This window comes from Medicago truncatula, chromosome 5, assembly GCF_003473485.1.
Source record: "Medicago truncatula cultivar Jemalong A17 chromosome 5, MtrunA17r5.0-ANR, whole genome shotgun sequence".
In the NCBI taxonomy this organism is placed as follows: Eukaryota; Viridiplantae; Streptophyta; class Magnoliopsida; order Fabales; family Fabaceae; genus Medicago; species Medicago truncatula.
The window spans coordinates 30,470,555-30,484,472 of NC_053046.1; the positions used below are offsets into that span (position 1 = coordinate 30,470,555).

Here is a 13,918-nt window from a genome sequence, read left to right on the forward strand (position 1 = left end):
TGTGTTGGTACTCTTTCTTTTTTCCCATTCTTTCTTGTAAGCCGTCACTAAAACTGTAGATTCTTCTCATTCATCTACTAAAGAGGAGTGATTTAGGTTTTTGACTCAAAATCACCCCTCTAACTTGTTTTTTCTTTCTCTTTTATTGAAATAAGTGATTTTCACATCTATTTAATTTTTTAATTTTGTTCGTCTTTGTGCGATGTTGGTTGTCTTTCTTTTTTCGTTTAGGCATTTGTTCGGTTTAGATTGTCAAATAGGCTTCGATTCAGTGCAGATCCAATTAATGATTTTGGTGTCATCCATGTTGCAGATCCGGAGACATGAGTATTCCGGAGAGTTAAATATAATCGTATGTGTAGGTTTTTGTACTTTGTCGTTTTATGCTATTAACATGGATGATGTGAGTATGTTCGCATATTCATCATTTTTGTTTTTAGAGAATTTATATTGTATTAATATACTCTATCAATTTGAATAAATGAATATCATTTATTTTTGTAATAAAAAAAAAAAACAACTTCTACATCGTAGACATAAACTATTGCGACACGAAGATCCGAAGACTTTGGATTAGTGCAAGCAGAGGCGCAACCTCCTGCCTACCAAAAGTATAGTCATAGTGAATCAACCTCCAAAACATGTGTTTCAATTTTAAAATAGTGATATGCAATCTCTGTGAGCTTAGCTCAGTTGGTAGGGATAGTGCATATTATATGTAGGAGCCGGGTTCGAACCCCGGACACTCCACTTCTCCACAATTAAATTGTGTGAGTTCTAGCCACTACGCTACTTGACAAAAAAAAAAAAAAAATAGTGATATGCAAGTCTACATGGGGTCGTAACAAGTAATAAAGTGAAAATGAAGATCTTTTTCACGATAATTGAAGATTTATAAGTTTCAACTATCAAAGATTAGTGAGTTTATTGTTAACAAAGATGATAAAAATTATTTTGAGGTTTCAATAGTGTTCAATTTAAAAATAAAAGATTTAAGAGAACGATTTTTGAGAATTTAAGTGATGAAAAGTTGTTGGAAAAATCAAATCTACCTTAAACCAAATTTTCGGTTATCGTTACATGAGAGATTGCTACAGTAGTTTAATTTAAGCCATACAAAACTTATGGGGATTTCCAACACACTCATAAGGGTTTTCTTTAAATTAAGTTTATTTAAAACAAATTATAATAGTATCTTAGTGTCATGATTTTTCCATAAAAAAACAAGGGAGAGATTTTGATTTACTAACAATGAGAATAGGGATTAAAAATGAATAAAAAAGAGTACTTTCTTGTGGTAATGTGTCCCTAAAATTACTTCTAAATTTCCTTGAGTTCTCTTCCATTTTCTCTTAAGAGTGAGTGTCAGAGAGAGTTCTCAAAAGAGAGTGTTGCTATTGACTATAAGCTTGTTCTCGAGAAGGTACATTCTGTTCTCTCTACTTAGCCACAAACTATTATGTGTCTTTCATGTGACTTTTCAAGATGTATATTTATATAAAAGTTTCACTTTCACCTATTGTAAGTTTTAAATTGTATCTAGAAAATCTTATTACCAAAATGGTGTTGGCATGGGCCAAGACATGTATTTATGCAAGCTTGAAAGAGATATACTAAAGATTGAGTAATGCTTATGAATATTGCTTAATATAGTAATACACTAAAGATTGAATAATGCTTAAAAGAGACATACAAAATGGAGTTGACAATAATGCTTAAAAGGGAGATGTATTTTGTGCGACTCTAATGAACATGATGATAACAATCAAGTAATTATTAGAACCACACCATGTACTGCACTAAATTGAATGTAATAATATTTTAAGCAGGTCCGGTCTTGAGGGAGTGCAAGATGCTCAATCAAACCGGACCTCCAAAAGTTATGGACCTCAGAAAAAATTAAATCTAATACCCACCTCTATTTAAATAAAAAAATATATATGTTACTTCTTTACACGTTTGAGTTTTTTCTAGACTATAGTTATCCTATCTGAACATAAATCTGGTACTATCAAACCACCCCTAATTTGTATAATCACTTAATCAGTCAATTTAAAAAGTTATTTCATTGAAAGAATCACAACAATCATTTCTTTTTCATATAAACCATTCGTTTTCCCCTTTCCCACAACGGATAAGTGACAAATTCAAACGATACCGTTAGTAAATTCTACCTCTCTTTCAATTAATTTTTTTGTATTTTGTTTCATGTTTAGAAGCTCTACTGATTTTGATTTTTTAATAAAGTTTAGCTACACAAAAAAATTGTATTTTTATTTTGTGGGAGCCTATTTTAAATAGAGAGCCGAGCTTCCTATTTTATAGGGACGACCCTGATTTTAAGTAAAAACAACCCCATCGAATATAAGACGAAAGTTTTGGTTGTGTTGAAGATAATCCTAATTAAGTTATTAGAATTTGGCCACCTTTATTATAAATTCCAACCTTTCGAATATAATTCTCACTTAGATACACACCATTGATTTATTGTCTCATAAACCAACTGGTTCAACATTTTTTCTTTTTCTCATCTATCAATTCTAACTTTCGGCTTAAAGATACGGTAGAACATATTTATTCTCTTTCCACTACTTGCAGTTATTATTTTCTGACTTAGTAGATAATAAAGTTATTTCTAACCAAAGTTTTTGTCATATTTATTTATACATACATATTATGGTATATGCTATCGTGTAAGATCTTATCCTTTAATATATACTAAGTGCATGTTGATGATAAAGTTATTTCATATCACACAAACATACACTAGGTTATAAGAAATAGTCGATTTTCAAACAATGTATAATACATGTAAGGTTTAGGGTTCGAATCTCAAACACCACAAAAGAAAAAATAGCTGATTTTTAAGAGATCATTTGATTGTAAAATTGATATTAAACTTTATTGCATTTTGTTTGAGACTTGGCATCTTAGAAAAAAGTTGTAAGAATTTTATATCTAATTTATCTTTGAAATTGATTTTTTTTCTTGTCATGAAGACAAAAATATCCTTTATTTTAGCATTTCATTAATATGCAAATGTGTTATACATGTTGGTACATTAATAAAAAAGATTAGAGCTAGCTAAAAATGTTATTATCCATGCTAACGCATGAGTGACCTCATTTGTTTTATCTTCGGTTAAACTCAACACGATAGTTTACAAATTGATAAGCAAAATTACGTTTGCATTATATATATGTAGCTTAGGTTAAACGATGTAATATTAAACATTCATTCACAAGTATTTCTATCACTAAAACTCAAACCTTATTGGTAGTCTTAGAGTGTATTTGAACCATGTGTATCACCAAATTTAACATGTTGAATATTTTAATTATTTTTCCATAGAAATTAAAGGAGGAAAACTGGTTTGAGTGCACACATTAAATAAACATAGTCAAAAGAAAAAGTGAGGATGACACTTTCTGTTAGTGGCCGTGTGCTATTCCCTCTCATCCAGTCATTCTAGTTGGTACTGTGTTACTTTATGGTGCAAAAGACAAATATTCTTCATATTATATATATATATATATATATATATATATATATATATATATATATATATATTTGCACCTAGAATGAGAATTCAAAATGGGAAGAAGAATTTCAATGACTCAAATTCACGCAATGCAGGAAAACCAACAACTACCAAGCATTAGTTGCACTACTTTTAACATTCTTGCTCCAATATACAAGCGTCTTAACCAAGAGGTTCTTCTTTTCTTTTCTTTTCTTTTTCATCATGTAATATATTTTTATTTTTTATAAGAAATCATTGCATGTTTTCTTATAACGTTTTGGTCGGGTTGAAGCAGGACCAGAGTAGCCGTGAAAGTGAGGACAGAGACTGTTGGTTGGCTAGGAATCAAAGGATATTAGATTGGTTATTGTTTGAGAGATCTTCCATTATTTGTCTTCAGGTTTCGAATTTTTCATTTGTGCCGAGTTTTAATGAAATTTATTGGAGTTAGGTTATTTAGTGTATGTTTGAATTAACGATATGTTTGAAACTTCAAAGTGTAGCTTTTGTCAAAATTATGGTGCTTGGCCGTGGTTGTCAATTTCATCGTCAATCCAGTCATGCAGTTAATGAGCTATCGGTTATGCTAAAAGCTAATAGTTGCATGCTATAGTGAAATTGTATTGCGGAAAATTGAGTTAAATAAATGTGGCCTTAATCGCGATTGTAGAGACATCAAAAACCATGATGTCGCAGCGATTGTTGTCACATGCCTATTTTATGTTTATTATGAAAAGTTTGGTTTATTATGCAGGAATTTTGGGTTGGAAATGAAGAACTTGTTAATATGTATGAGAAGAGACTTGGTGATGCTGGTTATATTCATTTTAAGCTTGGAAGGACTAATAACCGTGGTGATGGTATGTAAATAGCTTATTGCTTATCTGAAAGCAATTTGACTTTAATTTATCTTTTGTTAAGAAATAGCTTATACACAAAGTAATTATATGAAAAACACATGTTAAGCTGTTTATCTAAGCAAGACGATATTGAATTTGTTTGCGCATATGCTAATATTTCAGTCTCTAATCTTCAGGTCTTCTGATAGCAGTACAAAAGGAATATTTCACAGTTGTTAATTATAAGGAGTTGCATTTCAATGATTGTGGTGATAGAGTAGCTCAATTGTTGCATGTTGAGTTAGCATTTCCACTTTCACAGTGCCAAAACAGTGGTATTAGGCAAGAAGTTCTCATTGTCAATACTCACCTACTATTTCCACATGATTCAAGTCTATGCCTTGTGCGGCTGCACCAGGTATATAATAAGCACTTAGTTTTGGTATCTAAGTGGTATTTTTGTTGCATACTCTTTTGGTATGATAAACATTAAATTTTGTTTCTCTACAGGTTTACAAGATACTTCAGTATGTGGAATCTTATCAGAATGAGTACAAACTTAAGCCTTTACCAATTATACTATGCGGGTAAACTTCAAATAAAAATTTATTTGATGTTTTATTTTAAGGACACTAAAAGCACTTACATTATGTCACGTAGCATTGACACTTCATATTGAAGATGTATCCGGTGTCTGATATGTGTCCGTTCGTGACTGACACTGATACATTCAATTTATTTCATTTTCTCAAACTACTAATATATACAAGTGTCCGTGTCCGTGTTTCATAGCATATATGTTATTTTTTATTTTGTAGTGACTGGAATGGAAGCAAACGCGGACATGTTTACAAGTTCCTGAGATCTCACGGGTTTGTATCTTCATACGATACTGCACATCAGTACACTGATGCAGATGATCACAGGGTAATATTTTAAAAAAGGATCGAGGAAGGAAAAATTAGCATTTATTAAAGGAACACTAATGGTCATTTTACAATTGTGTCTGAGATGATTTAAACTATATCCTTGAGATTGCACAGTCAAGCTTTTAAAAATCAACTATCTTAGAAGTTATTAGATAACTTTTCAATAACTTTACAGTAACCTTTAACAAAAATTACCATCCTGTATTGGATAAATTTTCAAGAATCGTGATAACTCTTCTTTTGACATAAACAGATAATGTGTTAGATAAAATCGCGTGAATTGTCCTAATCATGTTTCTTACAATGTTCAATCATTGATGCAGTGGATTAGCCACCGCAACCATCTGGGGAACTCATGTGCTGTTGACTTTATATGGCTTCTGAATCCTGACAAATATAACAAACTACTAAAATCAAGTTGGAGTGAAGCAGTATTCGACATGTTCAAGGTAATCTTTAACCAACTTTGAAATAACTTGTAACATGTGTCATTATTTCCTTGTGTGAAAAAAGAATTTGACAGTGAAGTTAATATGGATTTCATTGTTGTTGTGTGACTGACAAAATATTTTGTCCATTTTGATTTATCAGTGCCTAATGCGAAGAGCTTCGCAGACAGAGAGTGATGCATTTGCTTTTCTAAAGGCTGACGATGAAGATTGTATTACATATTCTGGTTTTTGTAAAGCACTTCAGCAAGTAAGTGTGCACTTGAATGTTTCAGATAATATGATCTCTTCTTTGATAAAATCTCATGTTAAATGTTTTTGAATTTTGTGCAGCTTAATTTAATTGGTCCTTGCTATGGTTTAAGTGTTGAAGAGACAAAGGACTTGTGGTTCCAAGCAGATATAGATGGAAATGGTTTAATTGATTATAAACAATTTCTGGTAAAAGATTTCAGATGAACTTGACATTTATTTAAATTTCATTTAAGAAATCTATGATGCCTTCACTAATTTTGGTTAAATATTGTATTTAGATTTGTGTAATCAAATATATGAGGGGAAATACAGGATATGATGAGAGTGTGACCTTGAAATCTAAATGCTTTCTCCGTAGGGCACATAGCAATGCATTGACCACAGAACCCTGCTATTGGAAAGAAAAAAATGAAACTATGTTATTTTATCATATGTGTAGCTCAGATGAACTCTGACAAATGTAATTGGTTATAGAATGTGATCGATCATTGATTAAACTTGTCTCGGACTCTGATAAAGAGTATAACGTGTAGAGAGGTAAAATGATATGGTAATAAACCAGTAATTAACATCTAGTAATGTACCCTGCCATTGCATGGTCTGAATCATTGTTATCAGTGTCTTATGATACATGCAAGTCGTCTCAATGTGATACTAAATTGAACCCTGTCTTAGTGTAGTCAACTACTTTTTTTGTCAACTTCGGAAAAAGAGGGAAAGACGGAATAAGAATAGGAGTTATAGTCCAATTCGAAAAAGGGGCACCGGTGTAGACATCTATACTGACAAACCATTTCAATAGTAAGGGTGCTGCCATGCCACAAGGCACGATCATGGAAATAATGAAAAAGTTAGGTAGTCGAACCATCTGCTCTATCCGTTCGAGTTATGCAGTTGGATTCTGACCCTTGTCACAGACATTGCTCCAACCAACTCTTTTAACCCTTGTCACAGGCACCGCTCCAACCACTTTTCTTTTGTCATTTGACATATGACATGAACCTTGAATTATTTTGAGGTTCATATATGATATATCAGCTTTTAATTTTGTTATGTCATTTGTTTTTTTACTTCAATATAACATTTTTTTAATGGCAATGCATCTTATGGTTCATAATAAGATTCAATTCATGATTTGAATCTCGATCTGATAACTATGGTCTGGGAAATTTAGTTCTTCTTAGACAGATTAGACCATTTGGTTTTTCATCTAATACATAGTATTGTGTTGTTGCAGCATCAAGTATGGAATCCAACAGTGTCGGATTATCACAGAGATGACAACAAGAATGATAAGCAAGATGATGGTCCAAATGATAGTGAGAACGAGGAGGAAGAGGAGGAAACAATTGGTTTTAGTGTAAAAAATGCAGTGTTGTTTCCTCCAGAGGTTGAGAAAGGTAGATGGCCAGAAGACTATTCCCTTTCTGATCATGCAAGACTAACTGTAGTGTTCTCACCAATAACATTGACATGCTCTCACAACATGTTTTCTTGACAAAACTTGAGAATACTCTTGTTTAGGTTTTAGTGTTCATGATTTCTGTAAATTAATAACACAGAAGAGTGAGTGAAATGATAGAACTATCATAACAGGGCAATTTGAAGGTTTACAACTATAGTATTCTCGATTCTCATACATACCTTGTATTACTGATGGCATTTATTGTATGAAGAACTAGTTGTTTCTTGTCACAGATTTTTCATTGATTGAGTTGTAGAAAGAACAATTAAGGTTAGAACTGCTTATAAATCCAAAAGAATTATATAAACATTCTAAGTTAACAAAATGGCAATTTAAAGTAAACTAAAATCGTAATGATATAAAAAAAATAGATGGACAAGAATCATTAGATTGAACATATTTGTATGTTTGGAGAGGTAAGCCGCGTATTTCAGATGATATAAATCACATATAAGATTATTTGTTAGCAAAGCTCATCTTCAAATTTGAGGTTAATACTTAATACCCATGCTGAACAGCTCCTGAGACAATAACTTAGCTCCATATGGAACATTGGCCACTACAATGTCATCGGCTGATTCGCAGAATCGGCAATAGGGGCCTCGTATTTTTGCCCCCACCGGATACCGGTCACAAGATCACATTGATTACTAAAAATGGATACGGTCGTAGGAGTGGTATGGAGAGGACCTCCCAGACGGGCGCGTCCCAGGTTGTGGATTATCCTTAGGACGAGTACACCAGGATGAAGAGCAGTACCGGCCAGAACAATCTGAGCACCATGAGCAGCCTGAGGAGCACAACGCACCTGTAGACCCGTCAGCACCGGATGCTTTTTCCAGAGGCCCTTTCGATCTTTCACTGCTACCGTCATTCGGTAAATACGTCGCTTGCAAGATTTAGAGTCACGAATGTGTGGTCAAGACATCATTCGATAAAAGTATATTTTTTAACAGTTAATGTATTTTTGCTTTGTGTTAATATATTTTTTAACGGTTAAACACGTCGGTTAATATATATTTTTAACGGTTTTTTGTTTTTGTATTTTAGAGTCACAAATGTGTGGTCAAGATTGTCGGACATGGGAGGAAGATTGATACACTTACATGCCCAAGAATGCGTTTTCGACTGGTTCTAGAATCCAGTTAATGGATCCGGTTTTTTCCCACTGCTTCAAACGTGTGTTCAGAATAATTGAAAAAACAATGAAAAGTATTTAAAAAGTATAAAAGTTGTGAGATAACTAGTGGGACTTATTTCGAGTTCTTAAGAACTTGCACCATTGAAATGAAAATTTGCTAAAACAGTTAAAGTTGATGTGATATGATATGGCCTACATCAAAAAGAAGTTAAGCATTTTTAATTTAGTTGCAGCACTGAAAATGCTCTACAAAACAAAACTACTTCTAACTCCAATGAGCATATCAGTTATCCTCTAAGAAAAAAGTGGCATAAGGTGATAAAAAGTTATGCAGATTGATTGGAATTGAGTTTAACTTGACTTTCACATTTTTAATGACAATTGAAAAGTGCCTTTCCTACTTTCTTTCCATTATTTTTCTTCCCGTCTTTCATTGGCTTTTAGGCTATAATGCTAAAAAACATAACCTCAAAGCAGGGTCATTTCTGTTGACTAGAAAATAGAAATAACAAGCTAAGAACAATAATGAGAGATAAGGACAAAAAATAATGGTACGTGCAATCTATGAAGCAATGACACAGACTGCGAACACCACATTGACTCATCTATACCGGTAAATTAATTGAGAAAATTAAATTATTAAATGTAATCACATGTGTCCGTGTCTTGTCAATAGTAGACAGTGGCATGTTTTGACACCAAACACGCCTTCAGTAGGAAGTGTCGGTGTTATATAGCATGCAATTCATAACCATCAGCTTAAAATCAAAATAGCGATGATGAGGACAGCCACTGATAGAGATAATCCAAACATAAATTTACTAAAAATGTTTTAGAGTAAAACTGAAAATGTTTTAGAGATAATCAAAATAGTGATGTTGTTGTAGAGTTTTAATACTTAAAATGTTTTAGTACAAGATGAGATCAGAAGGTCTATTAGTCTAAAAGACTAAAACTGAATAACATGTAAAAATCTTAAAACAATAGAAGGCTAACACAGCACCATATCGCATAAACAAAAAAAATTAGGATGCAAATATTTGGAAATGAATCATATACCTTTACAATGGTACATTACAGCATTGAAACTATCAGTATAAAGATCATCCAAGAGAAGATCAAAATTCCCCCAGGAAGACACTAGTTACTAAAGTATGGTAATCATTTTACTCATCATCATCATCCTCATAATCACTGTCTTCATAATCAGAATCTGATTCATCGCTCCTTGGTCGCATCAATGAATTCATGTCAAATGATGGTTCCATTTCCATCTCTTCCATATCGATAGTGTCATAGTCCATTCGTTGCTCAAATTTCTCATCAGAGCAATTAAGCATCCATGCCAGAGAACACTTCAGTCCTTTCTTAGTAACCATGTTATGCCTAGGTTTTATAGTTGACTCCAAACCATAAGTGAAGAATGCTGGGAATTCAACCAAATCTTCCAAAGGCCTTTCCATCTCACTTTGGAAGTAATCGAAGCTAAGTTTCATGATATCAATGTTTAAAGCAAGTAGTTGAGGGCACCCAACAATCATCTTCCTCATTTGATCCACAGAAAACCCACAATCCTTAAGAAAATCAACGTGCTTTAGCATAGGAGTGCTACTGAGGCTAACTACCTGCGGCATCTTCTCAATGATTAAGCCGAAATCCTCAGCATCCAAATCAAGCACAGAATTGAGCACACTTCTCTTATCTGCAAGCTTTGGCTCTAGGTCGGTTCCAATGATGTCAGGATACTGAGCAATTATAGAGGCAAGCGATGTCTCCCGAACATTAAACTCTTCGAGGGATTTGACGTTTGGCTTCACTTTCTCGTCCAAATCGAATCCAAGAATATAAGGTTGTGTCTCTATCAGTCTAGCAATAGCTAGCCTTGGAATACCCAAGCTTTCCAGATACTCCACAAAAGGCTTGATGACTCTACCAACCCGCATCCCCAAAATCTCCGGGAATCTAGTTAAGATACCTCCGAGTTCTCTTCTTCCAACACCGATTCCAATCAAATAAGCAACAGATGTACTCATGGTTCCCTCAAGTTTGAATCCCAACACTTCAGGATACCTCTCAAGAACACGAGGAATATCATCCGGCTTGATATCCATCCCCTGAAGATACTTGACCACCGGCACAAGATCCACAACCACACTAGCATGAAGCACTTGTGGATATGTCCGCAAAAACTGCGTGATCGTGGATTTCCTTACTCCCAATTTACCAAGGTAATCAAGCACAGGAACCATATTCTTCTTGACACTACATCCCAATACAAGAGGATAGTTGTTAATGTCTTCAATCGTAAGCCCCAAACTATGAAGAAAATCAACACGCTCCTTCATAACATCAACAGTAACAGGAAGTTCAAGACCATCCAGCTCATCAGGAACAATGCCGATTCCTCGCAAGAACTCATAAACAACTTTGCGCAACGTCGCTTTATCTTTCTTCATTTCAGATAAACTCGGACGAGCATAACCAGCATACAAAGATGATGCCCCTCTCCGTTTCCTTTGAATTTCGCCAGAGTCCCGTTTGGATCCCTGCGAATCAGCAGCACTGGTCCTATAACTATCCGTCCTACCAGCAACAGAACATTGAAGCTTTGTAATAAACCTTATCTTCCTAATATAATTACATGGCAATTGAAGAGCTAGTGTAGCAGCAGTTAACTTAGAATGACCAAATGTTAGAATTGGCATTTCTGTTGGGGGAAATGGGAAATTGGGTTTTGTTATGGTACCAGAAAAGTTCATATTTTTAAGAATTGGGTACCATTGAATCTGCATAATAAAACAAAAGGGAATCATGTTAAAGACATGGTTGAGACATAGTTGAAGATAATTGAAACCAACATAAAATAAAAATTAAAACTTTGAACAAACAATGAAATTAAACACTGAAAAGAAAGAAACCCAAAATTTCATTGGTTTGGATAGAATCATTGAACACTAAAAAATTTCTGGGAAATAACAATCATTGTTTGAGAGAGAGAGAGAGAGAGAGAGAGAGAAAGAGAGACTTACATAGAAAGGGAAGTGAGAAGGGTGTGTTGTTGAATTGAAGTTGGGTCCTTTGGTTCTTCGATAAACAATGGATAACACAAACTGGGAGAGGGTTTTTCTGCACTGTTTAGTGTTTATGTTGGGAAAGATTCGATTTCGTTTGAGAATGAATAATAATGTTTTTTTAATAAAAAATAAATTGTTTTCTCATTTTTAAAGAACATGATATTTATAGATTTAGTCTTTAATAAAAATATATATTCTTCTTTAGTTCTTAATAGAAATTAAAACAACATTTTGCTCAAAAAAATAAAAAAAAACATATAAATGTGAGCATAGTATATATAATAGCCAGGATTTGAATTTTGAATTTCCACTTATTCATCTTGCAGATGAAATTTTATCAGTATATCACTTGACAAAAAAATAAATATTAAGACAACATACGTTTATAGTCAATATTAGATATTGAGGCTACGGATATAAAAAAAAATTAAATACTCCCTTTGTCTTTCTTTATAGGAATAGTTTACAAAAATTGCATGTATTTAGAAAAATATTTGATGTAATATATTTTTCATAAATGAATGTTAATTAGTATTAGCAAACTATATTTTATCTATAGAGATATTTAACGTTAACTTTTCATATTTCAATGTATATTAATAATATTAATGAAGGGTGTGTTTAGAAGTATAAAAAGTAATAAACACATCTAAAAATTTGTAGATAATCTTATATTTAAAGACAACACTTTTTTTTTATAAAGTAATCTTCTAAAAATGTTTAGAGGGAGTAGAAAACATGTACTTTTTAAGAAACAAATATTGATTTGACTTGTGTAAAGAAAACGAAGTGAAGAGTAGTAAAAGTTGATAAGAGTAATAAAATATTCTATGATATTATATAAAGATCGGTACACTGAGAGTTAGTTATCGTGGGTTCGATCCTCGACGCCTGAAGTCTCTAACTTTATATAGAGATTGATGGGATTATGTGGTTGAGCCTATATATACTCCAACCTTCCCTCTTTTTTCATAACTCTTTGCCACTCACACTTACTTTACAACCAAAAACAAAAAAGAAAACAATTGAGAAGAATGAGTGATCTACAGATTCAACAAGAATCCATGATGATCCCTCACAAACTGTTGGAACATTGATGTGATGTTGGATGAAAAATTGGAAGATTAAACACCAAGTAATTATACTTTGATTTAATGTTGTGTGAATTGAAAAAATAGAGTGTGAGGGTCCTACATAAAATAGAACACACACATTAGTAGTGTTTAAATTGTGGTATTTAATTTTAAATACTTGATAATGATAAAAACAATAGTAATTATTATTTTATTCGAGAATATCACTTTCCATAAATTTAGCTTATGGTGGTTGAGATAAGAATAATACTTTAATTATTATTATATTTCATTCATTCAAATCCAATATTTTGTTTCCTCCACTTTTGTGGATTTGTTTCTTTTGATTCTATCCACAAGTGTTGTTGAACTGATCAATGGATAAACTCCATTTTAATCTTATCCATTAGAGTAACTGTTGCCGCAATTTTTGCTAAAACAGTTACAGAATCTCTATATAAATCGAGGACTCCACTTAGTTCAAAACACACCGAAATTCACAGTTGATGCTTCCTGTGTTTTTCCTCTCTTCTCCCTCCTTCGACTTGTGTTGACAAGTCCTTCTTCTTTTTCTACTCCTTTCTGTCCCTTCGGAATTAAGAGTGTTCTTAAGACCATAGTCCCTTTTCGGTTTAATGTCCCTTCGGAATTAAGAATGGTCTTAAAACATTGTCCCTTCGATAATATATGTCCCTTCAGAATAAAGAGTACTTTTAAGATCATAGTCCCTATTTGGAAGAACAATGTCCCGTCGGAATTAAGAATGATCTTAACGGTATATATCAAAAGTATTTCAATATTTTTTATTTGAGGAGAAATAGTGGTATCACCATATTTGAGTGGTCGTAGTACCATATTGATAGTTTGGAGAACTTAAAGTTAGAATGGTGTTAACACCATATTTGAGCGGTCTCAGCACCATAACAGAGTGGTAACAATACCATATTAAAGTGGTTTCAGTATTAAAGAGTGGTCTTAGTACCATATTTGGAGGTGTAATTCTCGAACGATTTTCTACAGTGCAGTAGTTAATCGAACAGTTGTAGTTGGGCTTGTTTTATCCTGGAGGCGGCGTGGTTGATAGTCTGCCTTGCACAATTTTGGGCAGTGCCACGAAACGTCTTAAAGAGAGCGACCTGGTCGTGACTCAACCTAGTAACAACTTCGGTA

The 13,918-nt window shown here is 33.2% G+C and overlaps 2 protein-coding genes across 3 annotated transcripts; one reads left to right on the forward strand and one right to left on the reverse strand.

The window, feature by feature from the left end:
- The first annotated feature begins 3,558 nt into the window (after window positions 1–3,558).
- Window positions 3,559–7,692, forward strand: LOC11410878 (uncharacterized calcium-binding protein At1g02270). Of its 2 annotated transcripts, none has more exons than XM_003615451.4 (10): window positions 3,559–3,714; window positions 3,819–3,923; window positions 4,278–4,383; window positions 4,560–4,780; window positions 4,873–4,949; window positions 5,181–5,289; window positions 5,615–5,740; window positions 5,883–5,990; window positions 6,074–6,181; window positions 7,233–7,692. In XM_003615451.4, the coding sequence occupies exons 1-10, from the start codon at window positions 3,595–3,597 to the stop codon at window positions 7,491–7,493; spliced, it is 1,341 nt and encodes a 446-aa protein (XP_003615499.2). In that variant the 5' UTR covers window positions 3,559–3,594; the 3' UTR covers window positions 7,494–7,692. The 2 variants fall into 2 exon arrangements, with proteins under 2 accessions (XP_003615499.2, XP_024639906.1); XM_024784138.2 differs by having other exon boundaries at window positions 3,566–3,714; window positions 3,816–3,923.
- A 1,845-nt stretch (window positions 7,693–9,537) lies between these two features.
- Window positions 9,538–11,806, reverse strand: LOC11426226 (transcription termination factor MTERF4, chloroplastic). Its single transcript, XM_003615455.4, has 2 exons — window positions 11,631–11,806; window positions 9,538–11,387 (listed from the first exon to the last, which is right to left on the reverse strand). The coding sequence occupies exon 2, from the start codon at window positions 11,358–11,360 to the stop codon at window positions 9,768–9,770; it is 1,593 nt and encodes a 530-aa protein (XP_003615503.1). The 5' UTR covers window positions 11,361–11,387; window positions 11,631–11,806; the 3' UTR covers window positions 9,538–9,767.
- Window positions 11,807–13,918: the final 2,112 nt, after the last annotated feature.